Source organism: Prionailurus bengalensis, chromosome B4 (assembly GCF_016509475.1).
Source record: "Prionailurus bengalensis isolate Pbe53 chromosome B4, Fcat_Pben_1.1_paternal_pri, whole genome shotgun sequence".
In the NCBI taxonomy this organism is placed as follows: Eukaryota; Metazoa; Chordata; class Mammalia; order Carnivora; family Felidae; genus Prionailurus; species Prionailurus bengalensis.
In genome coordinates, this window is record NC_057358.1 from 46,159,746 (window position 1) to 46,187,164 (window position 27,419).

Here is a 27,419-nt window from a genome sequence, read left to right on the forward strand (position 1 = left end):
AAAGTCAGACGGTGCAAAACGTGTGCCCTGCATTCTGCCTCTGCCTCTGTGTCCCGGACTCGGTCCCCCTCCCAGAGGGGCAACCTCTGAGGGCGGTTTCTCCCTTCGGGACTTTACACTGCTTTCTATCCGGGGCCCGGCTGTGAGAATCTGCTTTCGATAATTCCAGGCATGGGGGGTCCTCAATTACAGTTAACAGTTCTGCAGTTAGCCATCACGCGCAGGTCAAGCCTCAACACAGGCATTCGGATTCTGCCCGGATTTACTGTTTATAAGTATAGATAATAATATAATGGTGCCTGCTATAGTTATTAAAATGTATCCCCTGACATTTAGCATAGCACCTGGTACCTAATAAGTACTCAATAAATGTTTAACTAAAATATATTTGTCGAGTGAATGAATGGGAAAGAATAGGGCATAGGTTGTAGAAGTGTGTTTCTGAATCAATGCTTGCTCGCCCACACCTCTGTGTACGTGCAAACAGATGCAATTTTACCAAACCACTGATACTTAACTCGCCAAAGGTTCAGACCTTAGACAACATCTCCACCTGGTCTGTGTGAAGAACTTTCAAACCTAAAGCATTAAGCCATTGTAACTTATTATGCTGGACATAATACAGCCAACAGCTACGTCCTGGTTTTAACGAAGAGCTATAGGAGGCTATGTTGACTGAGAATCCCTGTGAACAAAGGTTGCATGAAACTAACTCTACCGGTTGTATCCAGAGGATGACCTCCTCTGGAATTACAATGATGTTGCAAATACTTGGCTTTAAAGAGCTATCAAAGGAAACTCCACAGTGATTTCCCATTGGAGTCATTTTCCTGTTGTAGCAAAAGACTGGTAAACAATACATTTTATCTCTGCAGATGATGTACTTGAGGGTCTTGCTAGGAAAAGGTCACATTGTTTTAAATCTCCCTTCACAGCATAGTCCTCGGCTAGGCACTAATGAGACCTTTCCTTGACTTAGAAGCTTCAGATTTTGGATTTTAAACAATGACCCTGTTATCGTTGAAGTGACATATTATTTTTTCAGTTATGACAGTGAACAGAGGACATTGATGAAAATAATGATTAAAGAAATTTTTTTCCATTGATATGAGTTAGGTGTTTACATTAGAATTAGTATCTCTTTTCATCTCACTGCCTGAAAAGATTCTTGATCCTCTTCTCCTGATACTTAGAAGTTCCATTTATGTGGAGGCAAATTTTTTTTTAAAAAGTATTTTATTCAGAAAACATGGATTAAACACCTGCAGGGAAATTAAAGCCCAATAAGACGTTGGATCTACCTTCAAGTTGCTCATAGCGGGGAAGACAATCAAATTAGTTATTGTGTAAAGAATAAATGTAGGGGCGCCTGGGTGGCTCAGTCGGTTAAGCAGCCGACTTCGACTCAGGTCATGATCTCGCGGTCCGTGAGTTCGAGCCCCGCATCGGGCTCTGTGCTGACAGCTCAGAGCCTGGAGCCTGTTTCAGATTCTGTGTCTCCCTCTCTCTGACCCTCCCCTGTTCATGCTCTGTCTCTCTCTGTCTCAAAAATAAATAAACGTTAAAAAAAATGTAAAAAAAAGAATAAATGTAATGATAGAAGATGCTAACTCAGGAAGCTCAGAAAAGGGATGTATAATCTGGACTTCTGGGAGGAGATAAAAAATTCCATCTTTTTTTGTTTGTTTATTTTGAGAGAGAAAGCATGGGTGGGGGGAGAGGCAGAGAGAGAGAGAGGGAGAAAGAATCCCGAGTAGGCTCTACACTCTCAGCCCAGAGCCCGACATGGGGCTCCATCCCACAAACCGGTAGATCCTGACCTGAGCCGAAATCAAGAGTTGGATGCTTAACTGACTGAGCCACCCAGGCATGCCTCAGTCTTTTTTTTTTTTTTTCCAAAGACTTTATTTTTTCTTTTAGAGCAGTTTTAGGTTCACAGTAAAATTGAGAGGAAGGTTCCCATATACCTCTTGCCCCCACACATGCATAGCCTTCCCCATTATCAACATCCTCTATCAGAGAGGTACATTTCTTACATCTGATGAACCTACACTGACACATCATAAATTACACAAAGTCCATAGCTTGCGTATGCTCACTCTTACTGTATTACACTCTATGGATTTGGACAAATGTATAATGAGGTGTATCCACCACTATAGTATCATACAAAGTATTTTCCTTGCCCTAACTGTCCTTTGTGCTCAGCCTATTCATCCTTCCCCCTCTTCACACCCCCTGGCAATCACTGGTCTTTTTATTGCCACAGTTTTGCCTTTTTTTTTTTTTTTAATTTTTTTCAACGTTTTTTATTTATTTTTGGGACAGAGAGAGACAGAGCATGAACGGGGAAGGGTCAGAGAGAGAGGGAGACACAGAATCAGAAACAGGCTCCAGGCTCCAAGCCATCAGCCCAGAGCCCGACGCGGGGCTCGAACTCACGGACCGCGAGATCGTGACCTGGCTGAAGTCGGACGCTTAACCGACTGCGCCACCCAGGCGCCCCAACACAGTTTTGCCTTTAATAGAATGTCATATAGTTGGAATCATATGGTATGTAGCCTTTATGGATTGGGACCTTTCAGTTAGTAATATGCATTTAAGTTTCCTCCATGTCCTTTCATGGCTTAATAGCTCATTTCTTTGTTTTGTTTTCATTTTTATTTTAATATTTATTTAATATTTATTTTAATGTTTAATGTTTTTATTTTTTAATGTTTATTTTTAAATGTTTACCAGTGTTTATTTAATGGTGAATGTTTATTTTTTTAATGTTTTATTTAATGTTTAATGTTTATTTATTTTTGAGAGAGAGAGAAACAGAGCACGAGTAGGGGAGAGGCAGAGAGGGAGGGGGACACAGAATCTGAAACAGGCTCCAGGCTCTACGCTATCAGCACAGAGCCAGACACAGGGCTTGAACTCAAGAGCCGCGAGATCATGACCTGAGCCAAAGTTGGGTGCTTAAACGACTGAGCCACCCCGGAGCCCAAACAGCCCATTTCTTTTTGGCATTGAATAATAAACATTCCATTGTCTGGATGTACTGGTCTGTTTATCCTTTCACATACTGAAAGACATCTTGGTTGCTTCCAAGTTTTGGCAGTCATGAATAAAGCTGCTATAAACATCCATGTGTAGGTTTTGTGTGGACATAAGTTAACCTTGAAGGATGAAGTTAAGTTAGCTAGAGGGAGAGAAAAAGCCTGAATATTCCAGGCAGAGAAAATGACATGAGTATCCAGGGAATTTTATCCTGACTGGCACGAAGTCTCCCTGTGTACATAGAGGAATAGAGAAAAAAGGCTGGGGTCGGAGCAAGAAGGTGTTCATGTGCCAAATTTTAAACTTTATCCTGAAGCCATAGGGAGTTATTGCAGGTTTTTATAGGGCATTGGCAGGTCCAAAGAACTTATTAATATTCTAAAAATTCTGTCTGCCAGCCACATGTAGGATGGATTGATGGAGGTAAAGCCAGAGGCCTCCTGTTTTCCAAGAAATTGAAGAAGGGAGGAGGCTCTGAACAGGGTGTGGAGACAGAAGAGAAATTAAGGAGAGAGGCTCTCCAGACTTGTGACTGGTTGGATGCGGCAGTAGAGGTAAGCAGATTTATGGCATAGGAAACCGGTTGGAGTGCCAGGCAATATAAAGATATAGGAGGAGCAGTCTGGAATGGATAAAAGCATAATGAGTTTCAGAGAATTTGAATCCTGGTTTCATTACTTATTAGCTTCATGATCAAGAATAACCTCCTTAAAAATAAAAAAAAAACCTCCTTAACCTCTGTGTAAAATCAAGAAAGCATTATCTACGTTATAGGCCCATCATACTGGGCCAATATTAGGAAAGTACTTTATAAACCCCAAAAGCCGGTTTAATTGTTATTTATTATGTGTATAGGTCACATAGTTGCTGTTCGCGTGGAAATGGTTTTCAAGGTGCTAAAAGGCATCAGTCCCAAATGTCTCCTACCTCTAAAGCCCCTCCAGCAGAATCCTTGAATTATAAACGCCCAAATCATTTTCTTGCCAACAGACTGTAAGCTTCCTAAGGATGGGGACTGGGTCCTGTTGGATCATTTATTACTAGCCTCTAGCAAGTGCCCAGCACATTATTGGCTACCAATAAATGCTGAGTAAAGGAATAAAGACATTTTATCTTTCTATATCTTTTCTCTGATAACACCTTTATTGAGATATGTCACATACCATACGAGTCACCTAATTAAATTGTACCATTTAGTGGTTTTTAGTGTATTCACAGGGTTGTACAACCATGACAATAAATTTTGAACATTTTCATCACTCCCACAAAGAAACCCACACACCCGTTAACAGTCACTCCCCTTTTTCCCTTCCACACCCCTCCTGTTCAGCCTTAGGCAACCACTAATCTATTTTTGTGTCTATAGTGCCTCTTCTGGATATTTCATATAAATGGAATCTACAATATGTGATCTTTTGTGATGGACTCTTTTCCAATAGAATAATGTTTGTAAGGTTTATCCCTGTTGTAGCACATTTTAGTACTTCATTCCTTAGTGAGGGGCACATACCATTCTATTATATGGATATACCGCATTTTATTTATCCATTCTGAAAAAAAAATGGTGATGTAGGAGATCTCAGCCTCTGTCCCCACAAAAAGATCAATCATTAGTTATCCACAACAAAAGCAGCTCTGGGAGAACTCTGGAATTCACTTAAGAAACATCAGCAACACAGTACAACAAAAAACTTGAGAATAGTCACATATATAGAGGAGGAAGTTAGCTTCATTCTGACTGCATCATCCTTTCCTCCAAGCCAGCACTGCTCAGCACCAAGAGGAAACCTCCCAGCTGGAAAGAGTTCTCCTTGGGGCGCCTGGGTGGCTTGGCTGGTTGAGTGTCTGATTTTTGGCTCAAGTCACAATCTCACGGTTCATGAGTTTGAGCCTTGCACCGGGCTTTTGCTGACAGCTCAGAGCCTGGAGCCTGCTTTAGATTGTGTCTCCCTCTCTCTCTGCTCCTCCCTGGTCGCACTTCATCTCTCTCTCAAAAATAAATATTAAGGGTGCCTGGGTGGCTCAGTTAGTTAAGCATCTGACTTCGGCTCAGGTCATGATTTCAGAGTTCGTGGGTTTGAGCTCCACATCGGGCTCTGTGCTGACAGCTCAGAGCCTGGAGCCTGCTTTGCGTTCTGTGTCTCCCTGCCTCTCTGCTCCTCTGCTCTGTCTCTGTTTCTCAAAAATAAATAAAAGTTAAAAAAAAATAATAAAAAAATAAACATTAAAAAAAATTAGAAAGAGTTCTCCTTGCCACGAAAGGAAGAACACAGTGAGTAACCAGCTTCCCCAGACTTTCAGGAGAGTACACAAAGATCCCACCTCAATCTCACCCCTCCCAGACTGGCAAAGCTGAGACATACAGACATATGGAGACTGCTAGGCACAAAGTCTTCCTTGGTGCCATGCAATTGGAGCTATCTTGGTTCACAGTGACCTGATTTGTAGCCAAATCAAGCAGCTTTCACCACCAAAGACACCAATGGCAAGGCAAGCACAAACTGCCACGGACGCCTTGCAGATCTTGCCAGCTTTTGCCTCACAGGCATTCGTGTTCACTGACATCTTCCACCTGATTCCGTCCCCACTCCCTCCTATCCTCAGCCCAGCCCAGGAACCACAATGGCAGCCAGCCTAGGCAGCTGTGCAAGTGCAAGACGCCAGCCTAGACCCGGTGGCTGATCTCCACTGTGTGTGTGCACTCAGGGCTAGTTCCTCTGGCTGCACACTTGCACGACACCTGCCTGATAGCCATAGCCAGACTCCACCACAGTGGAGGAGCAAGGGTACATGAACGGACAATCTAACAGTGTCAGGGAAATAATACAAGAACAAAATGAGAACTTCAGCAAAGATATAGAAAACATAAAAAAGAACCAAACAAATCCTGGAGCTGAAAAATATAATGATTGAATTGAAGAATTTAATACAGAGCTGCAAACTTGGACTTGACCAAACAGAAGAAGAATTCAATGGACTAGAAGACAGACCAATTAAAATCACCCAATCAGAGGAGCAAAAAGAAAAAAGAATGAAAAGGAATGAAGAAAGTCCTTATGGGACTTTGGGGCACCATCAAGAGAAACAATGTATATATCATTGGAGTCCCAGGAAAAGAAAAGAGGAGGAAAGGGGGTAGAAAGTTTATTTAAAGAAATAATGGTTGAGAACTTCCCGAACCTGGGGAGAAATTTGTATATCCAAGATTATGAAGCTAATAGGTCAACCCAAAATTTCAATCCAAAACAATCTTCTCCAAGACATACTATAATTAAAACTATCTAAAATAAAAAACAAAGATAATTTGTGTTAAGTTTATTTATTTTTGAAGAGAGCGAGTGTGCACGGGTGCATGCAAACAGGAGAGGGGAAGGGGCAGAGAGAGACAGAGAATCCCAAGCAGGCTCCACACTGTCAGCATAGCGCCTGATGTGGGGCTTGAACCTATGAAACTGTGAGATCATGACCCGAGCTGAAACCAAGAGTTGGATGCTCAAACACCTAAGCCACCCATGTACCCCGACAAAGATAATTTTAAAAGCAGAAAGAGAAACACATTTTCTCTCATATAAGGGAACCCCTATAAGGTGAGATTTTTCAGCAGCAACCTTGCAGGCCAGGAGAGAATAGGATGATATATTGGTTCATTCATCAGTTGAGAATGTTTTTAGAATGTTGAGAATGAACCTTAGAATGAAGCATTCATCCAATGGGAAGCATAAAAAGCACCACCACATCAGGGTGAATTAGGGCATGGAACACAAGATAAATATAGTCTGATGTGGAAAGGGGGCAAAAAGAGCCAGAATGAGTTGTACTCTCCCTTTTTTCCTTCTCTTTTGCCCACCCCCAAAGAGGGCAAACCTGGGAGAGGAGTCAGGGGCTCTCCAGAAAGGAATGATCCCATCAGCTTGACGGTTTATGTAAACCTCAAAACTACAGTCAAACACCACCTCCTAGGAGCCTGCTTGACCTTTCAGGCAGTTTCTAGTTCTTTCTTCATATTCCCACCAAATACTGAATTTACATTCATTTATACTTTTCTCAGAGTAGGGCAATGGCGAGTAGAGGAAAAAGCATGATTTTGAAATCGGACAGTCCTAAATCCTGGTTCTACCATTTACTACCTGGTGACCGTGAGGAAGGTACCTGTTTGTGGGCCTCAGGGTTGCTATGAAAGTTCGATGAGGTAACATAGGGGAAATGTCTATGATACTGTAGAATAGAAGGGACTTAATCATACGGTTCATTTGGCATTCCTTCTGAGGTTATATTTATAAATATAAAATGCTAGGACATTTGCTTGAAATTTCATGAAGGAAATGATATAAAATTAATTGTAAAATTCTGAGAACCACAAAACCACCCAACTCCTTGGTGGCATTGCATTGCTAGGTCTCAGTTCTTGATCTGCCCAGTCTTACAGTTTCCATTTTGCATCTCTTGTACTCCTCCCTCACCTTTGCTAGTTTTGGAATGGCCTGTGGATAATCGTCAAGGTTCCCGGAAAATGCCTAGATTATAGGGGCATCCATTTTCCTCTGAGGATACATACACACACACACCCTAACATGTGAATCAGTATTTTTTTAAAAACATTTTTAAAATGTTTTCATTTTTGAGACAGAGAGACAGAGCACAAGTGGGAGAGGGGCAGAGAGAGAGATGGAGACACAGAATCGGAAGCAGGCTCCAGGCTCTGAGCTGTCAGCACAGAAACTGATGTGGAGGTCAGAACTCATGAGCTGTGAGGTCATGACCTGAGCTGAAGTGGGATGCTTAAAGCACTGAGTCACCCAGGTGCCCTGAATCAGTATTTTCAATTTCTTCATTTATCTCTCATTTCCATCTCCTTCCTTCACCGTCTATATTTTTTGTATGGTTGTCCACGGCCAAACTCCTACCTTCTGGAACTGAAACAGGAGCTTTGCATCCAGACAGCTGTGAATTCTAACCCTAAAACAAACAATCCCCACGCCGCATTTTATAAAGTTCTAACAATAAAGTGCCAATAGCTGGGTGATGCTTAAAGGCAATGCATCATTACACTAGAGAAGGCCTTGCTCTTTGGGGGCAGTTCTGGCTTTGAGGCGGTGGAGCCCTTTAAGGGTGATTCCACTCTCCCCGCCCCCCCCCCCGGGGCGGGGGCGTGGTCGCGGGGGGGTGGCCTCCAACCCGGAACTGACGGTCGCGCGCAGCCGGCGCGGCCAATCCGCGTCCCGGAAGGAGCGAGCTTGCGGCGCTGGAGCGAGTGAGTGAAAGCGGCGCCGCCCGCCGGCCGCTGGCGCGGCTGAAACTGGGCGCCCTCCGCCTCTTTCCCTAGGGTCCCCCAAAGAGAGCGGGCAAACACCGTGCATCCGCGTTACGCCTCTTGGCGCGTCGGTTCCCCAAATAGGGCCTCCCATCCCCCAACGCCAGCGCACCTGAGTGGGCTGGGCGCGTCATCTCCACAAGTCGGCCCTGCAGCGGCGCCCACTTTTGGTGTAGCATCCCCTGTCCCAGTCCCCGGCCCCTGCCCGGTCGTCCCGCCGCCGGAGCGGTGACCGCCTGGCCCGCCGTTCTTCCGCTGCCACCGCTGCCGCCACCATGGGCAGTGAGCAGAGCTCCGAGGTCGAGAGCCGACCCAACGATCTGAACTCCTCAGGTCGGTGTCCTAACTTCCACCCTCCTCCAGCCGGCCCTGTCTGCTTGCGGAGGGGGCTGCCTCCCAACCTAGTGGGGACTGGGACCGTGGACACGAACGCACAGAGAGCCCTCACCGTACGTTTTTCTTGAAAAAGAGAAAAAAGTAACCGTCTGTCCTAGCCGTCATTCCCCTGATGGGGAGTGCCTGTGACTGCAAGCTAAATCAGCTTGTGCGCCCATGCCCATTATTTATTGTCAAAACAGCTGTTTCTCCCAGCTCTGCCACCTCTTTAAAAGACGCCCTAATTAACTTTTGGCGTTAGTACTCATGCCTGACACCGTGAGATTTGGCTCACACAGTGGATGGATCAGAGACAGAATCTCTAAGAACATGTTCCTTTTCAGAAGGGATGTGTGACAGGTCTACAATCGTTTTGAACCCTTGGGTGCAAACATCTCCAGAAACTGCATTTTCTCTTAAGAAGGGGGTCGCGACTCGCTTTCTATTATCATAGGGGTTGGCCAGCACCGCACGCTCTGGTGTTTTTCTCTATTCTTCCCCCGTTCGTAATTTTAAGATTTCTCCCAGCGTTTGAAATAGGATCGGAAGGATTATTGTGCTAGGAATATAGTAAGCAGTCAATAAATAAAATAGTTGATAATTAAGGATTCTATGCTCTGTTGTTGTTAGCGACAAACCCTAGCACAACTGGCTCTGCTTGAGTTGCTAATCCAAATTGGATTCAATCTGGAGCCTAAATATAACATATTAGTTTCAGGTGTACACTCTAATGATAAGATATTTGTATATATTATGAAATTTTAAACAATATTTTACACTTGCAGAGAGGTGTAGATACACTAAGAATCCACAACTGTCGTTTATTCCTGGTAGGATCTGTAATTCAGAAATGTAGACGCTGACAGAGAGTCCACACTGAAGTGTGTCCTTCAAGACTGGTTCAGGTCCTCATTTGGGGGGCTAGATTGGGACACATTTCAATGGTGAACAGCATCTACTAGCTTTGCTACATTCTTCTATTTCCTTGGAAGACCCAGCACATCTGATCTGTTAATAGCAAACACAGTAATAGTTGTTACCGTTTATTTTCTTGCCCCTGTCTCAGGCCGGAAGCATATTTGAGGGGAAGAAGCATGGCATCTTAAAAAATCTGCTTGCTCACCCAGTAACTAGCCAACAGCATGAGCTCTAACCAATACTATAGCATACTAACCAATAGCATAGCTTAGAATCTGCCCGATTCCCCTGGGCTAAGTGGTTTGCATACATTTATATTTAATCCTCACAGCGGCCCCATTTTACAGGCAAGGTGATAGAGGTTAGCTAGAATCTAGTGAAATCTGTTTTCCACTGGGGTCTGGGGAAGAAGAAATCAATTTGTAGTAGGAAAGATTTCTGACTTGGGATTTGTGAAATGTGAAGTAAATTAGCAAAAGGGGTTAAGAGATACTTCTTGAAGAGCAGTAAAAGTAGCAGAGATTCTACAAGAGGGAATGCCAAGCCACAGGAGACTTTAGCCTCTAGGAGGCGGGGCAGTTCTGTGGCCTTCCTGCGTCAACCTTTGAGACATAAGTATGATGAGCCCGCAAATACTACCTTCTAGAGGGTAAACCACTTTAAATGTTTATTCTTGCTGTAACCGGGAGGATATTGAGCAGAGGAAGGTATCTTGGTCTAGGAAGTTGTTGGTAGTTTGAATCAGTTCCTCCAAATGCTTTGCTTTCTCGCAACATACCTGAAATTGGCCTGCCTCTCTTAACGGTCCCACAAATTTCTGAATTTGGCCTCAGCCTAGAATGGACTTCCTGTTTATTTCTATTCTTCTTAGACTACTGCCTGTAATTTAAGGGTCAGGGGGCTGGTGCCTCAGGAATAGACCCATCTCATATAGGGTTGAGAACCAGGGTTTTTTTTTGTTTGTTTGTTTTTGTTTTTGTTTTTTCCCCATGGATAGGATCTATTAAATATACCTGGCTTGCTGTGAACTGGTCTGGCCACCAGTTCTGCAAACCTCAGTTTCACAGGGATGGGCCGTGGATACCAACACCCCATAGACCTCCAATTCCTTTCCTAATTCTTTTTCTAGCACTATTGACTTTGGGCAGTTCACAACCAAATCTTGTATGCTCATTTCCTCATTGGTAAGATAGGGACAATGTCAGGAAGATCAAAGAAGTAAAAATTAAAAACATAATCTACCTTATATTTTTTTGTGCTGAATAATAAGATATTTTTAATTACAAAAGCAATTTCATACATGTTATAGGTTCCTATAATGCTTTTTTTTTTTTTAGTAGAAAATACAGATCCCCTATGATTTATCTCCCCTTTTCCAGCCTCCACTGCAGGATGACTACAGTTGGCATTTTTTTTGTGTAAAAATATTCTTTTTAATGACTGTACTTTAGTGAGACAGAGGGGGCTAACATGCAGCTCGTGAGCAGTGTAACTTTATTTTCAGTGACTCCTTCTCCAGCTAAGCATAGAGCCAAGATGGACGATATCGTGGTTGTAGCTCCAGGCTCCCAGCCCTCACGGAATGTCAGTAACGATCCCGATGTCATCAAACTGCAAGAGATTCCGACCTTCCAGCCACTTTTGAAAGGTAAGCACTTGGGTTTTGTCTTATCTGGACTTCTGGAAAGGTTTGCACAGCCGCACTACTCTCCCCAGAGGACGTGTGCCTTCCTCGTCTACTATGGGTCTTTGCTTAAACAGCATCTTCTTGGTGAAGCCTTCTTTGACTGCCCTATTTAGAATTGCAGCCCTTTTTGCTGCTTTTCTCTGTAGTTTTTAATCACCATTGATCTAATGTATAGTTTACTTATTTACTGTCTGTTTCCTTGTTAGAATGTGAGCTCTATGGTGGGAGGAAGTTTCTGTGTTTTGTGTGTTGTTGAATTGTAGAGCCTGGTATAAAGCAGGGACTGAGTAAATGAATGAATGAATGATGCTGGAGTTGGCCTTTACCTATTACATTTCTACAAAAAGATTTTCACTCCTTTTTTTAAAGTTTTATTTATTTAAGGAATCTCTACACCTCACGCTCAAACCCACAACCCTGAGATCAAGAGTTGCATGCTCTTATGACTGAGCCAGCCAGGTGCCCCAAAGATTTTCATTCTTATCTGTGGCCTGGACTATGTTATCTTTGACTAGCTTAGATCCATAGAGAAAATCTCCATAATCGTTGGTACACTTAAAATTAATTTTGGCAACTGTTTTGTATGAGAGGAGAGGGTATGTCTGAGAGGATTAGCATATATTGATTACTGTATACTGAGGTAGAGTTACCTTTTAGTATGAATTTTATTATTCATTTGATAATTTCATTATATATTTTTATGTTAATAAATTTCTTTTCACACTATTAAGTAGTGGCAATGATTTTCTATTAACTGAACAGGGTTTCTACTATAAGAATCCCTCTTTCTGTCTCTCTCTTCCTCCAAGAGATTAGGAAATATAAATGAACATAAGGTCCTGGTGTACTTAAGCTGGTACAATAGAACCTAAAACGTCTTACATTTATAGAGCTATTTCTTTTAGAAGATACCCCCCCCCCCTTCACACACGCACACAAACGCCTGCCATCCATTTAATTCTTACATCGTTAAATATGTTAGAATGATTTGTGTCAGATCAGACAGCTGGCAGATAGGTTGAACTTGAACTTTCATCACTGATTTCAGATACTAGTTACACTGTTCTACACTCTACTTACAAAACAAAAATAAAAACAAATAGTGCTTTATCGAACCATGTATCATCTCATTGCTCCCAGTACGTCGTCTGCTTTACGGGTAAGGAAATACAAGCTTTTAATCTTTTCCCACAGGCCTCAGTGTTGGACTTTGGGAAACTCTTTGGTTCTTCCATGAAACAACACGTTACATCCTGCTACCCATCTTAACAGTTTTCTTTATTTTGAGAGAGAACATGATTCTTCAAAGCCATTAATAAACATTAATAAAATTTCCATCTCCACATGTCCTCATTCAATCAGATTAAAAGACAAATCAGATTTAATTTAGCTGTAGAAACATAGAGGTGGACACTTGTATTCTGTACTCCAGCACTTCCAGATATGCATGTGGTCACGCTTTCATGCCTCTGCTTCCTGTTAACTATGTCCAAAGTCTTCCAAAGTCTTCTAGTCCTGGCTGAGGCCTTATGGGACCAGTATTTGTCCCCACTTTAGGGAGATACCAAAAAGAAGCAAAAACAGAACCCAAAAAACTCCCAGAATTTTGAGATATACTTAATGATTTTCTGGGATAGTGTTTCTAAGCATTTGAAATGATTCTTATTTTATGATAGTAAATTGCCTAGAAGGGGAAGCATCTAGAAGAAGGCTTGGTGTTAAGGGAAACTAACCTTAGATTTAAACTTTTTTTTTTAAAGTTTTTATTTATTTATTTTGAGGGAGACAGAGAGGGAGAGCAGGGAGAGGCAGAGAGAGAGAGGGAGATGGAGAATCCCAAGCAGGCTTCATGCTTATAGCACAAAGCACAACTTGGGGCTCAATCCAGGAGATCATGACTTGAGCCTAAATCAAGAGTCGGACTCTCTACCAACTGAGCCACCCAGGCGCCCCTCGCAGTGATGATTTTAAATCTGAGGTTAGGGGTGCCTGGGTGGCTCAGTTGGTTGAGTGTGTGATTCTTGGCCTTGGCTCAGATCATGATCTCACTCACGGTTTCATGAGCTCAAGCCCTGTGTGGGGCTCTGTGCTGACAGTGCAGAGCCTGTTTGGGATTCTCTGTCTCCCTCTCTGTGTCTCCCCCTGCCCTGCTCACGCTGGCTCTGTCTCTCTCAAAATAAATAAATAAACTCAAAAAAAATTTTTAAATAAAATAAACTCATCACTGGGAACCCTAAAAGTGAATAATGACTGTAGTCCAGTTAATGCCCTGTAGCTGGACTTGGTTGCATTGATACCAGATTTAAATGGGGCCTTGGCTACCAGCTAGCTATGTTGCCCTGGCTTTGTTTTTCACCTCTTTGAACCTTGGTTGTTGAGAACATTGAGAATAGGTATGGGAGAGAAGAAAGCTGGTGGGGGGCAGGGTGCAGTTAAGAGGTGATTTGGGATTTGGCTAAGGAAGGTAGAGAAATGACTTGATAAGGACGGCGTGAAAATAAAAATGGCAACATGTGGCAGGGGCCAGACTGCAGGAAACAAAAAAAAAGCCAGCAAGCATTTAAGGGAACGCTCCCATTTCTCTTGTGAAGAAGAAACATCTTAGTGATTAGAAGAGACAGGCAAAGGAGACAGTTGGGTGGAAATAAGAAGGATAATTACGATAATAATAGTAGCTAACCCCTCCCCTCCCTCCTGTACCTCTGCAAGATATTATTTTCTTTCCATTTTATAGATAAAAACACTGAGACTCAGACAGTGTGAGTTCATTGCCTAAAGTCACACGGCTATAAGTTATAGCCTATCTCGAGATGGCATCAGGACGTGGAGTTTTCAGCTGTTTTGTACATGGAATGAGACTGTTTCCAATTCTAGCAAAGCCAATTAGAAAGATCACTGGGCTGTAAAAGACAACGGGGCGATGGTTGTGAGGCCGCTTGGATTTCTGGGGCAGCGTACAGAGCCTCCAGCTTTGCTGTTGCTCTGCCTGGTAATTTAAAGCTCTGCCGCCTGCCTGCTGGGCTGCTGGAGGGCCACTCATCACTGTCGCCTTTATACTCTACTCTCTTTTTTCGCCCTTTACTGCTTTCAGGATGAGGCTATTTCTCAAAGTAGTAGAAAGGCCACACAGTGAGGGCTGTACCCCCCAGGTTTGATTTCAGAAAGCTTTTCATGCAAGTTAATCACAGTTTATTCTTTCAAAACAATATATTCAAGTATTACACAGAGTTCACTATTGTTCCGTAATGTCATGTGATGTAATGCTAATGCTGGTGGGTGATCTGCAGAGGCAGTGGCTGGGCGAGTTTGGGGCTATTCGGATGACTGAGGTAATGTTTGCATTTTTAATAAGCAAGCAGATTCTTTCTTTGGCCTTAACCCTTTTGGATAGATATAGCAGAGTATAATTTATGCTCTATACTGGTGCCAAATATCTGTTCCTCTTTTTATCTAAGCGAGAAGAATTTCATAGCAGTCTCTGAATTAGCAATTTATCTTGAAGTGTAAAACATTTACTAGAAAATGAAAAATTAAGAAATTACAAGTAGCAAAAAATGGCCACAACAAGACACAAAAGCAAAATGTAGATTTGATGCAAATGATATTCCCGGGGTTAAAAAAAAAACCCTATAAATCTCTTACTTAACATTCAACCACTTATATTTTTTAATGAATTGCATAATTTTATGTCAATCTATAGAAATGAAGTATTCATAAGAGAAATGCAAAGTTGACATTTTATGTATAAAAGTTATATAGTCATTCTGTTCACGTTTGAAGATGAATATATGCATACACACGTACACGTGCTTGGGCATGTATGCACATATGACATTCTTTACAACTGACCTGTCATTTTTGTTACTGACCTTGGATACAACATCAGATTGTCTTGCTGCCTAAAGAAGGGACTGTCCTTGTTACCAGCAAGGAAGGTCAGATAAATACAGTGTAGATACTTAAGTGAGACGAAGCAAGTTTGTTGGGAGTTACGCATTTGTTTGTTAAGAACATGATTTCTGTGAAGTCGATTTTGACAGTTAAGAGCCTGGGGCTTTTCTTGGTGGAGCAAAATCTCCTGGAACAGCGGTGAAGGCTCTCAAATCACATGGAACATTGAGAATTAGTGCATGAGGTTGAAGCTGGGAGAGAATGAATCAATGGGAAATGGTAGTAAGGAGAAAGTGAGGGAGCTACATTTCAAATGATCAGTTTATTAACATCTTTCTCACCCACTCATCTGTTAGCCAGACAAATAGAATTAAGGTAGAGAGTCTTGGCGTTTATCAGACACTTGTCTCTGCCAGCTGTCAGACTTTAATCTCTGTTTTGGAAAATGGAAGAGGATAAGAGACTGGATCTTAGAGCTTAGTCTTTTCTGAATGACTTAAAGGTGACCTCTGAGCCCAAGGTTGATCCTAAGAGTCTGTTCTCTCCTGAATACCATATTTGAAAAGTTGATAACTTATTCCTGATTACCGTGTGGATTATTTGTATGTTAACCTTTTAAACATTGCTGTTAACCAGCAAAGCGTTAGTCTTACTCAAGAGCTGGAAGTACGAGGCGAATGATCGCTTTAAACCAGTTGCGAGAGCAAAGCCATTTTGCAAGAGCAGCCTCACTTTTTTCCTCACTTCAGTGAATGTATACGGGCATCCATTCTTGTTTCTTTCCATCAAATCTCAGAGAAGGTGTGTCGATGCCTTTCTCTGAAACTTAATGCTTTTCCATTTCCCTTTCTTCTACACTTCTTGGGACTTTGCTTCTGTACTCTCCTTGTCTTTAGCATCCAGCTTAGTGAACCTCTTTCCTCTTACGTTGATGTATAGATCTTTCCATCTTTTTTTTTTTTTTTGAGAGAGAGGCGTGCACAGAGGAGGGGCAGAGAGAGAGGGAGAGAGAGAATCCCAAGCAGGTTCCACACTGACAGCACGGATCCCAATGTGGGGCTCCATCTCATGAACCATGAGATCGTGACCTGAGCCAAAAATCGAGTCAGAAGCTTAACTGACTGAGCCACCCAGGCAACCCTAGATCTTCCCATCTTTTATTTTATTTATTTATTTTTTAAATGTTTTATTTAGTTTTGAGAGAGTGGAGGTTGGGGAGGGACAGAGAGAAAGGGACAGAGGGTCTGAAGTGGGCTCTTCGTTGACAGCAGTGAGCCCGACATGGGGCTCGAACCCACACACCGTAAGATCATGACCTGCATTGAAGTTAGACTCTTGACCAACTGAGCTACCCAAGCACCCCTGATGATATTTAATTAATTAGTTCTACCACTTAAAAAGAAGTGTTAAAATCTCCAGCTGTGATTGTGTTTGTCTGTGCCTTTCATTCTGTCTGTATTTTTGATGTCTGTTACTAGGCATGCACACGTCAATGTTTATTATATTGACCCTTTTATTATTATGAAGTTGTCCTTGTATAGAAGGCACTATTTCCTATCTTGAAATCTATTTTGTCTTATGTTAATATAGCCACTCCAGCTTTTTCACACTTATTGTTTGCATAGTATATATTTTTTTCCATTCTTTCTTTTTGTTTTTATGTATTTATGTCTTTAAAGTGCATCTCTTGCCGACAGCATACAGTTGGGGTCTTATTTCTGTACCTGTGTTGGCAGTCTGTCTTTAACCGGGTGTAAATTGATGTGGTTGGATTTTGGTCTACCATTTGTTCTTCATTTTCTATTTGTGGTCTCCTTTTGGTTCCTTTACTTTCCTGACTTTTTCAAGATCAACTAAATTTTTGTAGTATTCCATTTTAAGTCCTCTATTAGCTTTTTTAGTTGTATTCTTATGCATTATTTTTTTAGTGGTTGCTCTACGGATTATAATACACAATTTTTTAAAGATTTTATTTTTTATTTTTAATTTTTAAATACTTATTTATTTATTTTTAAGTTGATTTATTTATTTGAGACTCAGACACAGAGACAGCACACATGGGGAGGGGCAGAGAGAGAGAGAGAGCGAGAATCCCAAGCAAGCTCTGTACTGCCAGCCCAGAGCCTGATGTGGGGTTCAAATCCACGAAACCGTGAGATCATGACCTGAGGCGAAACCAAGAGTCAGACGCTTAACCAACTGAGCCACCAAGGTGCCCCTAAAGATTTTATTTTTAGATGATCTCTACACCCAACGTAAGGCTCGAAGTTACAACCCCGAGATCAAGAATCATGCTCTCTACCAACTTGGCTGACCAGGTGCCCCCATTGTACACATCTTTAACATCATAGTTCACACAGAGCTAATATTGTACACATAAAATGTAAGAACTTTTCAGTGGTATGTTTCCATTTACCCCACTTCTCTGTGCTATAGTTGTCATACTGGTACATCTCCATATACTAGGAATCCCATGTGGTGTTTATATATATTATTTATTTTTTAATATATTATTTATATATATATTTATAAGTTATGTATTTATATATAAATTAAATATATGTTTATTATTTACAAAACTTATGTATTACTGTATTATGTTAATTATATACATTATAACAGTTTATATTTTATTTTTTTATTTCTTATTTTTTATTTTTTAAAATTTACATCCACATTAGCATATAGTACAACAATGATTTCAGGAGATTTCTTAGTGCCCCTTACCCATTTAGCCCATACCCCCTCCCACAACCCCTCCAGTAACCCTGTTTGTTCTCCATATTTATGAGTCTCTTCTGTTTTGTCCCCCTCCCTGTTTTATATTATTTTTGTTTTCCTTTCCTTATGTTCATCTGTTTTGTCTCTTAAAGCCCTCATATAAGTGAAGTCATATGATTTTTGTCTTTCTCTAATTTCGCTTAGCAAAATACCCTCTAGTTCCCTCCACGTAGTTGCAAATGGCAAGATTTCATTCTTTCTGATTGTCGAGTAATACTCCATTATATATATACATATACATGTGTATATGTATATACATATGTATATATATACATATGTATATATATATACATACACATATGTATATATATATACATATGTATATATATATACATATGTATATATATATATACACACACACACACCACCTCTTCTTTATCCATTCATCCATCGATGGACATTTGAGCTCTCTCCATACTTTGGCTATTGTGGATAGTGCTGCTGTAAACATGGGGGTGCATGTGTCCCTTCGAAACAGCACAGCTGTATCCTGTGGATAAATGCCTAGGAGGGCAATTGCTGGGTCATAGAGTAGTTCTATTTTTAGTTTTTTGAGGAACATCTATACTGTTTTCCACAGTGGCTGCACCAGCTTGCATTCCCAATAGTTTTATATTTATTTTATTTTATTTATTTATTTATTTTTTTTCAACGTTTATTTATTTTTGGGACAGAGAGAGACAGAGCATGAACGGGGGAGGGGCAGAGAGAGAGGGAGACACAGAATCGGAAACAGGCTCCAGGCTCCGAGCCATCAGCCCAGAGCCCGACGCGGGGCTCGAACTCACGGACCGCGAGATCGTGACCTGGCTGAAGTCGGACGCTTAACCGACTGCGCCACCCAGGCGCCCCAAGTTTATATTTATTTTAAATGATTATATATCTTCCAAAGAAATTAAGAGAAGAACTACATATAGAATACAATGTTATGCCTCCCCACATATTTACCATTTCCAGAATTCTTAATCCCTTTCTGTAGATTCAGGTTTCTACGTGATGTCATTTATTTTTAGTTTGAAGACCTTCTTGTAGCATTTCTTGTAGTGCAGATCAGCTGGAAACCTTCTTTCTGTTTTTATTTATGTGAAGATGTTTTATTTATGTGAAGATTTTTGCCCAGGTTCACTATAAAATTTTTACCCCCCTCTTTTGGTAAGTTTTTAAGGAGATGATATGGAATTTTGTGAAATCTCATTTCTCAACACACTTTCCTTCACTGATTATAATATCCATTACTGTTTCTTGTTTGAATTAATTACACAGAGATGGTTGCCAAATAGCGATTTTTCTACCTTTACCATTCCTTCTACATTTATTAGTTTGTATTCCACTGTTAGGAAGAGCTTTCTCTTCTCTCCATTTATTTATTTATTTATTTATTTTTTAATTTTTTTAATGTTTATTTATTTTTGAGACAGAGACAGAGCATGAACGGGGGAGGGTCAGAGAGAGAGGGAGACACAGAATCTGAAGCAGGCTCCAGGCTCTAAGCTGTCAGCACAGAGCCCGACGCGGGGCTCGAACTCACAGACCATGAGATCATGACCTGAGCCGAAGTCAGACGCTTAACCGACTGAGCCACCCAGGCGCCCCTCCATTTATTTATTTAAGTCCATGCAGAATGGTGAATTCTTATTTTATTCAATGAGTTATAATCTGTTATAGTCACTATTTTCAATCTCAAAATTCTTCAAATTTAGGAGCACATGGCTAGTTCAGTCGGTGGAGTGTGCAACTCTTGGTCTTAGGGTTGTGGATTTATGCCCCATGTTGGGTGTAGATGTTACTTAAAAAAATCTAATCTTGAAAAACATGCTCCAAATTGAGACAGTTGGAACCTTGTCAGTCTAGCTTACTTTGTCCTTTTGACATATTCTCATTATTCTTTGAACATGTTTTTATTTTCTGGCATGATATAATGTTCCAGACTTTTCTTGTTCTTCCCTGGCTCCAGGAGTCAGGCATTTCTCCAGGCATTTCTCCAGGAGTCTTGATTCTTTTGGTGGAGAGTGGTATTTAGAAGCTACTCTTAGGCCTTCTCAGTGGATTTAGCAAGGAAATAGATATGTGTGTATATACATAATACACATGTTTATACTTATATGTATTTTTATATTTATCTGTATATATTGAATATACTGAGTTCATACTGACGTGTTCTAAATGTTCTTTGATCTATAGGTTTATTGTTTTCATCAAATATTTTGGCCATTATTTCTTCCAGTGTTTTTCTGCCCCTCCCCCACCCCTTCCTTTTTGGGGACTCCATTTTCTGTGTTATGCTGTCTCACAGGTCACTAATGCACCTCTCAGTTTGGTTTTTTGGTTTTTTTTTGGTCTTTGTCCTTTCTGTCCTTAGTTTGGATAATTTTATTGCTTTGTTTTTGTCTTTCTCCTTTCTGTTCTTAGTTTGGATAATTTTATTGCTTTGTTTCCAGATTTAGGGTTTTTTTTGTTTTTTGTTTTTGTCATGTCTATACTGTTCTTAATCCCATTTAATGTATTTTTAATTTTAGATAATTGTATTTTTCAGCTTTAGATATACCTCCCTTTTAATAAAGTCTTCATGTCTTTGCTTATCATGCCTATGTTTTTCTATACTTTTTGAACATGTAGGGTGCATTTATAATTTATAATTTTAATTCTTGACTGCTAGTCTGTCATTTTTGGATCTGTTTTTTATTAAATGAAGTTTCTCAATATTACAAGTCATATTCTCCTGCTTCTTTGCATTCCTGGAAATTTCTTCACTGTATGCCAAACATTGTATATTTCGTATGTTTCTGGGTGCTAGGGTTTGTTTTATTCCTTTAAAGTATATTAGATTTTGTTCTGGCGTAAAGTTAAGTTACTTATAATCAGTTTGACTCTTTCTGACCTGCCTTTATGTTCTGTGAAGGTTTATCCAGAGCAGCCTTTAGTCTAGTTTAACTGAGCCTCACTTCTAAGGCACTACCCTTCTGAGTGCTTTACCTGCGGCCCATGTGTTACGAAGTCTCACTACTCACGCAGGTGGGAATGCAAACTGCCCTCAGTCCCGTGAGAATTTCAGACATTGTTTGGCCTATGGCTTTCCTGTAGTTCTTTCTTCAGCCTGGTGGAATTTTACCGCAAATTCATAGCTTAGTGTAAACCAGAGACTCAGGGTGCCCTGTGCAGTTCCGCAGACTGCTCTCTTACTGAGCCCTCCCCTCCCCCATATTATTTTGCGAATCTTCTGATACCTCTGTCTCTCCAAACTCCACGTTCTCTTTCTTCAACTCACTGAGGCCACTGGGCTCTTGATGGATGTCTCCCCCCACCCCCCACCTGGAAAATGTTTTTCAGTAATAAACTGGGGAAATGATAGGACTTGCTTGTTTTCCTTCTCTCAAGGATCAAAGCCTGTTAGAGAATATCTGAAAAGAGTGTGTCATATATTTGGTCTGGTTCCTAGTTGTTTATGACTGGAAGGCATAATAGCAATTAATCTTTCATGGGCAGAAGCAGAAATCCTCAAAAAAATGCTTTTTAATCTTTATTTTTCTGTCCATTACCACTTCTTTCATTTTAAACGCCTCATGCCAACAGCCTTCGATTACTACCTTGGCTTATTTCTGCAGTATACATTTGACTCTTGAACAATGCGGGTGTCAGGGGCCTGGATCTCCCTGCAGTTGAAAATCTGTGTATTACTTTTGACTCCCTCACCCCAAACTTAACTGCTAGTAGCATACTGTTTACCAGAAGCCCTACTGGTAACGTAAACTGTCGATTAACACATATCTTGTATGTTGTATATATTATATACTGTATCCTTACAAAAAAGTCAGCTGGAGAAAAGAAAATTTACGAAGAAAGTCATAAGGAAGAAGAAATACATTTACAGTACTGTATCGTATTTATTGAAAAAAATCCAAGTGTTAGTAGACCTGCGCAGTTCAAACCTGTGTTGTTCAAGGGCCAATTGTAATGGTAAACATTGGTGCTCCTGGTGGTGTTCCAGCTAGTGGAGATACAAAGAATATAAGACACAGCTGCTGTCTCTTAGGAGCTTACAGTTTGGTGAGTGATTAAGATAGGTAAGGAACTTACAGTAACGTAGCATGGGTCATATTGGCCATATGGCCAAAAGATCAGTCATGTGTAGAGAAGAGAATCATTAATTTGGCCTGGGAATTTGGAGGCAGGCTTCACAAGGAAAGTAACAGTCGAGTAGGGCTTTGAGGGATAGAAGGTAGCCACATGGAGAGGATGGGGTCAGGGAGTGGATTCATGGTTTAAGGGATCATCCATATAATCAAAAAGTTATAATTAAAAGATGCCAAAATACTTCTTGACCAAAATTATATCTGGGATGTGCTGCTTTGATTTTCTTGTATTACTCTACAGACCCATATGTATGCAGGTTAAAATCTGACTTTAATTTTAAGCCATATTAGACATTAACTTACTGGAATAATTAACTGTATACTATTATTCATTCTTTCGTGTTTCTTTAAGCTTTTAATTTGTGTTATATTATTAATTTAAAAAAATATGCATGGTTTACTTTAGTACCCAAGGATATATCTTTCTAAGCAATATCATTTCCTGGCTAAGCTAGCTAATTACTCCTGGAATATGACAATAAAGATAGATGTATTTTTTAAAATATATTTCTTTTTAAGGCTCTGTTTTGTTAGTAGTTTTTGCTACATAACATCTTGGAAACATTCCAAGGCTGAATAGTATAAAATTCTGTTATTCATCTTCAATTTTTCTACTTTTCCAAAAATCACATAAAAAATTCTATTTTTAAAACATTAGCATTTGAGACTGAAATGTTTATTTAGGAAAGCCAACGTTCTAAAGGTGTTCTGAGAATTAAAAAAGAAATTCCTTTTCCCCCACCCCCCAAATTTTAACTGATTATTAGAAAGATTAATAATAATTTTATAGTATTTGGAATTGTTAATAGATAAGGCTTTTTCATCCTGGGCAAAAGTGAAAGTCATGTACTCTTTTTAGAATTGTGATGTTTCATATATTATTCACTTAACTAAATTCATTGAGCTGTTGCTGTTTGTCAGATATTTTAGGCTAGAGATACAAAAAAACACATTATTCCTTCCTATGAACAGCTCACAGTCTTGTGAGGGAAACTATATTCTTAACAGGTCATTGTGATTCAGCATGATAAGTGCTTATAAATGTAATGCATTAGAGAACCTACAGGATGGAACAACTTATTCTGAGAGAGGCAGGAATGGTTGACTAGAATCAGAACAATTGAGAAGAATTTATATGTGTGCTCTTGGTATTAATTACTTCCAAAGTTTTATTATGCCTAAAAAGCCATGTGGAAAAACTTACTTTGTTTTATTGTTTACGTTTAGATGGAACATGCAAGCAGGGGAGAGGGAGAGAATCTTAAGCAGGCTGCACACTTAGTGCAGAGTCCAACAGGGGCTCAATCCCACCATCCTGGGATCATGACCTGAACCAAAATCAAAAGTCAGTTTCTCAACCAACTGAGCCACCCAGGTGCCTCGAAACTGTTTTAAAAAAATACTGACTTTAGGGCCCCAGACTCAGAATCTGATTTATTAGTAAGTTCAGTTGTAAGACATCTGTATGTTAAACTAGCATTCCAAGGGATTCACTTTGGAAAACACTGAGCTAGATGTTTTCGAACTTAAGTACTACTTGAGATCATAGAAGTGTTAGATCATTCAAATAAATGATTTTAGATATTTTTTAAAGAGGTGCAGTTGTCAAAAGAGTATTTTAGAGTATGTCATTAGGTTTTTGCTATTTTTGGATGAACTCCATTGTTGAAACTGATTCACATTTAATGCCTGTACATTAAATTTCGGACTCATTGAGAGTTCATTACTTGCTGAAGAATTTGTTAAAAGTCCCTGGGTTTTGGTAATGTTTCAATATTTCTTCTCATCAAAATTTGGTGTCACAGAAAGCCAGTGAAATGCAAAGTGATATTTTAAAAATGACTTTAGATAGATAATTATTTTCCTCATATGAGCTAATGAAAATTATTAACAAAATATTCTAAACACATTTCTAAACGGGTTTATCCACATGTGAAAGTGTTGGTAAACAAATACACATAAACAAAAATGGGGTTTTGAGTTGCAAGATTTTTGGAGCAGACATACGACAATTGGGAGTTGTTTTGTTCTTCAGTCTTTTTAACCAAGGACTTTTTTCTAACAGTTAAACTATTCATACTTTTATTTCAGTAAATCTTACATCAAGATCAATGTTTACCAGTCTTAAGGGAAGGAAAAAAATGATACATCCCACTGAGAGGAATAAATATAGGCCAAAGAAACATTAAAACATTCTTTAATGCTAATAAATATCCTAAGTCATTCTCCTATTTTGCTCCTTTTTTTATAAGATGGCCTCCCTTTAATGTAGTTGAATTTATCGCAGTGCTGTTTTTAACACCACCTTCGCCACTAGATGTCGCTAGACTATAATGATTAGTAAGTCGGTTCACACAGCTACAACCTGTGGCAGTATTTGCAAAGGCCTTTGGTTAATTAAGTTTACTCTGTAGCATCTGGATTTCTCATAAAACAAGGTCACAGCTTGCTTCAAGCACAAGCTAGTTGGAAAATATGTCAAATTCTGTAACACATGAGTAATCTATAATTAGTTATTTCAGTGTTTATCAGGACAACAAAGAAAAAAATTATTGCTACCGGAAACTTTTAGTGACCTTAATATTTTGGAGTGAAAACTCTATTTTTAGTCTATCACTGTATTCAAAGAAATATTTATTACACCAAATATTTCTCAAGAGTTGGGGTTGTGTTTTAATCATCTCTAATTTCTCAGGGCCTAGCACACAAAGCTTGGCACTTGATAGGTATTCAGTAAATGTTATTAAGCATTAAGGTAGTGTGTGTGTGTGTGTGTGTGTGTGTGTGTGTGTATGTCATAGGGGAAAGAATCCTTGAGTTCTCTTCTCAAAAAGTCTCACTTAGGAGACAAGAATCTGTATAAACATATCCATAGTCCAGGATCGTGTGTATGTACCAAATGAGTACTACAGGCATTAAATTCTGGGATGCCAGAAGATCAGTAGCTCTTGGGCAGTGATAAGAGGTGTACTCATGAAAGCATATTTAGAGATGAAAAGGAAAGGCCAGTACAAGAGAAGAAAGTAATGAGCCAAGGTTTAAGGGTAGGAAAATGTGGGCAGTAAAGATTCAGAAAGGTCCTAAGTTTAAGGCTCTGAATTTAAGGCTTACACTTGGACTTAATACTTTTTAGGGGGCAGGGGACCATTAAGGATATTGGGGTGGGTGAATAATAATATGTTTTATAATGCATTGTAATTTACAAAACACTAGCACCTAAAGAAGGGTGAATGTAGATGATTACTCTTTGATTTTAGAATGCTTCTGCTCTAAAGTTTGTTAAAAGCACTTCTATTTGAAAGAGATAATATAGGGGCTCCTGGGTGGCTCAGTTGGTTAGGCATCGATTCTTCGTTTCAGCTCAGGTCTTGATCTCAGGGTCATGAGTTCAAACCCCACATTGGGCTTTGGGCTAGGCATGAAGCCTACTTAAAAAAATCAGGGGCGCCTGGGTGGCTCAGTTGGTTGAGTGTCTGACTGAGGTTCAGGTCACGATCTCACAGTTCATAGGTTCGAGCCCTGCGTAGGGCTCTGTGCTGACAGCTCAGAGCCTGGAGCCTGCTTCAGATTCTGTGTTTCCCTCTCTCTTTGCCCCTCCCCTGCTTATGCTCTGTTTATCTGTCTGTCTGTCTGTCTCTCTCAAAAATAAATAAACATTAAAAATCAATGAGATAATATAGGTAGGGGGCTTAGTGCCTGGCCCTTAGTAAACCTTCAATCAATGATTCTTGATAACAGATTATTAAATCAGTAAAAAATATTATGGACATTCTGCAAAATAACTTTCACAAGAGTCAAAATCATGAAAGATAAGGAACGACTGAAGAATTGTCATAGATTGGAGGAAATTAAAGAGATGTGCAATGTCTATTCTAGGACCCCAAATTGGATCCTAGAATAAAAAAGGACATTAATGGGAAAAAATGGTACCTTATGATAAGGTGTGTAGTTTAATTGATTGTATTGTACCAATGTTAATTCCCTGTTTTTGATAATTATACTATGGTTAGGTACTGTGTTAATATTAGAGGAAGCTGGTGAAGGGCATATAGGAATCCTTTATTTTATGCAACTTTTCTTAAATTATTTTAAAAATAAAAAGTTCGAGGATGTCTGACTGGCTCAGTCAGTAGAGCATGCGACTCTTGACGTTGGGGTTGTAAGTTCAAGACCCACATTGGGTGTAGAGATTACCTAGAAATAAAAATCTTTTAAAAAATATGTAAAAGTTTAAAAATATAATATCATCTTAGAAAATATTGCAATAGCTAATAGATACATTTCCCCAGTGTCCTGTCTTGTTTTTGTTTTTGTTTTTGTTTTGAGGGAAAAAAAAGTATAGTTGACACACAATTACATTTAAAAAAGAAATTTATTTAAGTAGTCTCCACCCCCAGCACTGGGCTTGAATTTACAACCCTGAGATCAAGAGTTGCATGCTTCTCTGCCTGAGCCACCCAGGCACCCCACATGTTTTTTTTTAATTTTAGGGTTTTTTCAATTGAAGTATAGTTGATGTACAATGTGACATTTCAATGTCCTGGCCTTTAAGTCCACTTGAACTTTGGCTCTTCAAACTTTGGTTATTTAATACCCCCATTCCCCTTTTCAATATGTTCAGAGTAATCTAATGAGGTTTCCCTGGGCTTTACCACCAATACCCTATATTTTAATAAAAAATACTTTCTTATAGAATTCTGCCTATGGGCCTTCCTTATATGTTGCATCATCTTTATGTAGATTCCTCTGTGGGCCCAGAAGAACAACAAAGGAGCATCTGGTGTTTGTAGAGGCATTGGGTATAATTAGGTTCTAAAATCAGTGCATAAATGTTATATGGTTAACCTTTGAATAACACAGGTCTGAACCATGTGGGTCCACTTACAAGTAGATTTTGTTTTTCAATAAATACAGTATAGTACTGTAAATGTATTTTCTCTTCCTTATGATTTTCCTAATATTTTCTCTTCTCTGCTTTACTTTCTTGTAAAAAATACAGGATATGATATGTAACATACAAAATATGTGGTGTTTGCTTATGTTATTGGTAAGGCTTGTGGTCAACAGTAGACTACTAGTAGTTAAGTTTTGGGGGAGTCAAAAGTTATGTGTGGAGTTTTGACTGCAGGGGATGGGTGGGGGGTTGACATCTCTAACTCCAGATTTGTTCAAGGCTCAACGGTATATATATATATGATCTTGGAAATTTTTTTAATCCCCAATAAAGCACACTTTTAAAAAACGTATATACTCCTGTACTGTAAATGTTTAGATTAAGAGA

General features: G+C 39.8%; 1 protein-coding gene across 2 annotated transcripts in view; it reads left to right on the forward strand.

The window, feature by feature from the left end:
• Positions 1–8,218: 8,218 nt before the first annotated feature.
• Positions 8,219–27,419, forward strand: part of BORCS5 (BLOC-1 related complex subunit 5) — a 98,739-nt gene continuing 79,538 nt past the window's right edge. Inside the window, exons 1-2 of one of the 2 annotated variants that reach the window (XM_043563263.1) lie at positions 8,219–8,296; positions 11,154–11,297. In XM_043563263.1, the coding sequence (XP_043419198.1) occupies position 8,296; positions 11,154–11,297 (145 nt within the window). In that variant the 5' untranslated portion in view covers positions 8,219–8,295. Of the gene's footprint in view, positions 8,690–11,153; positions 11,298–27,419 lie in introns of both variants that reach the window. The other variant, XM_043563262.1, reaches the window with a different exon arrangement.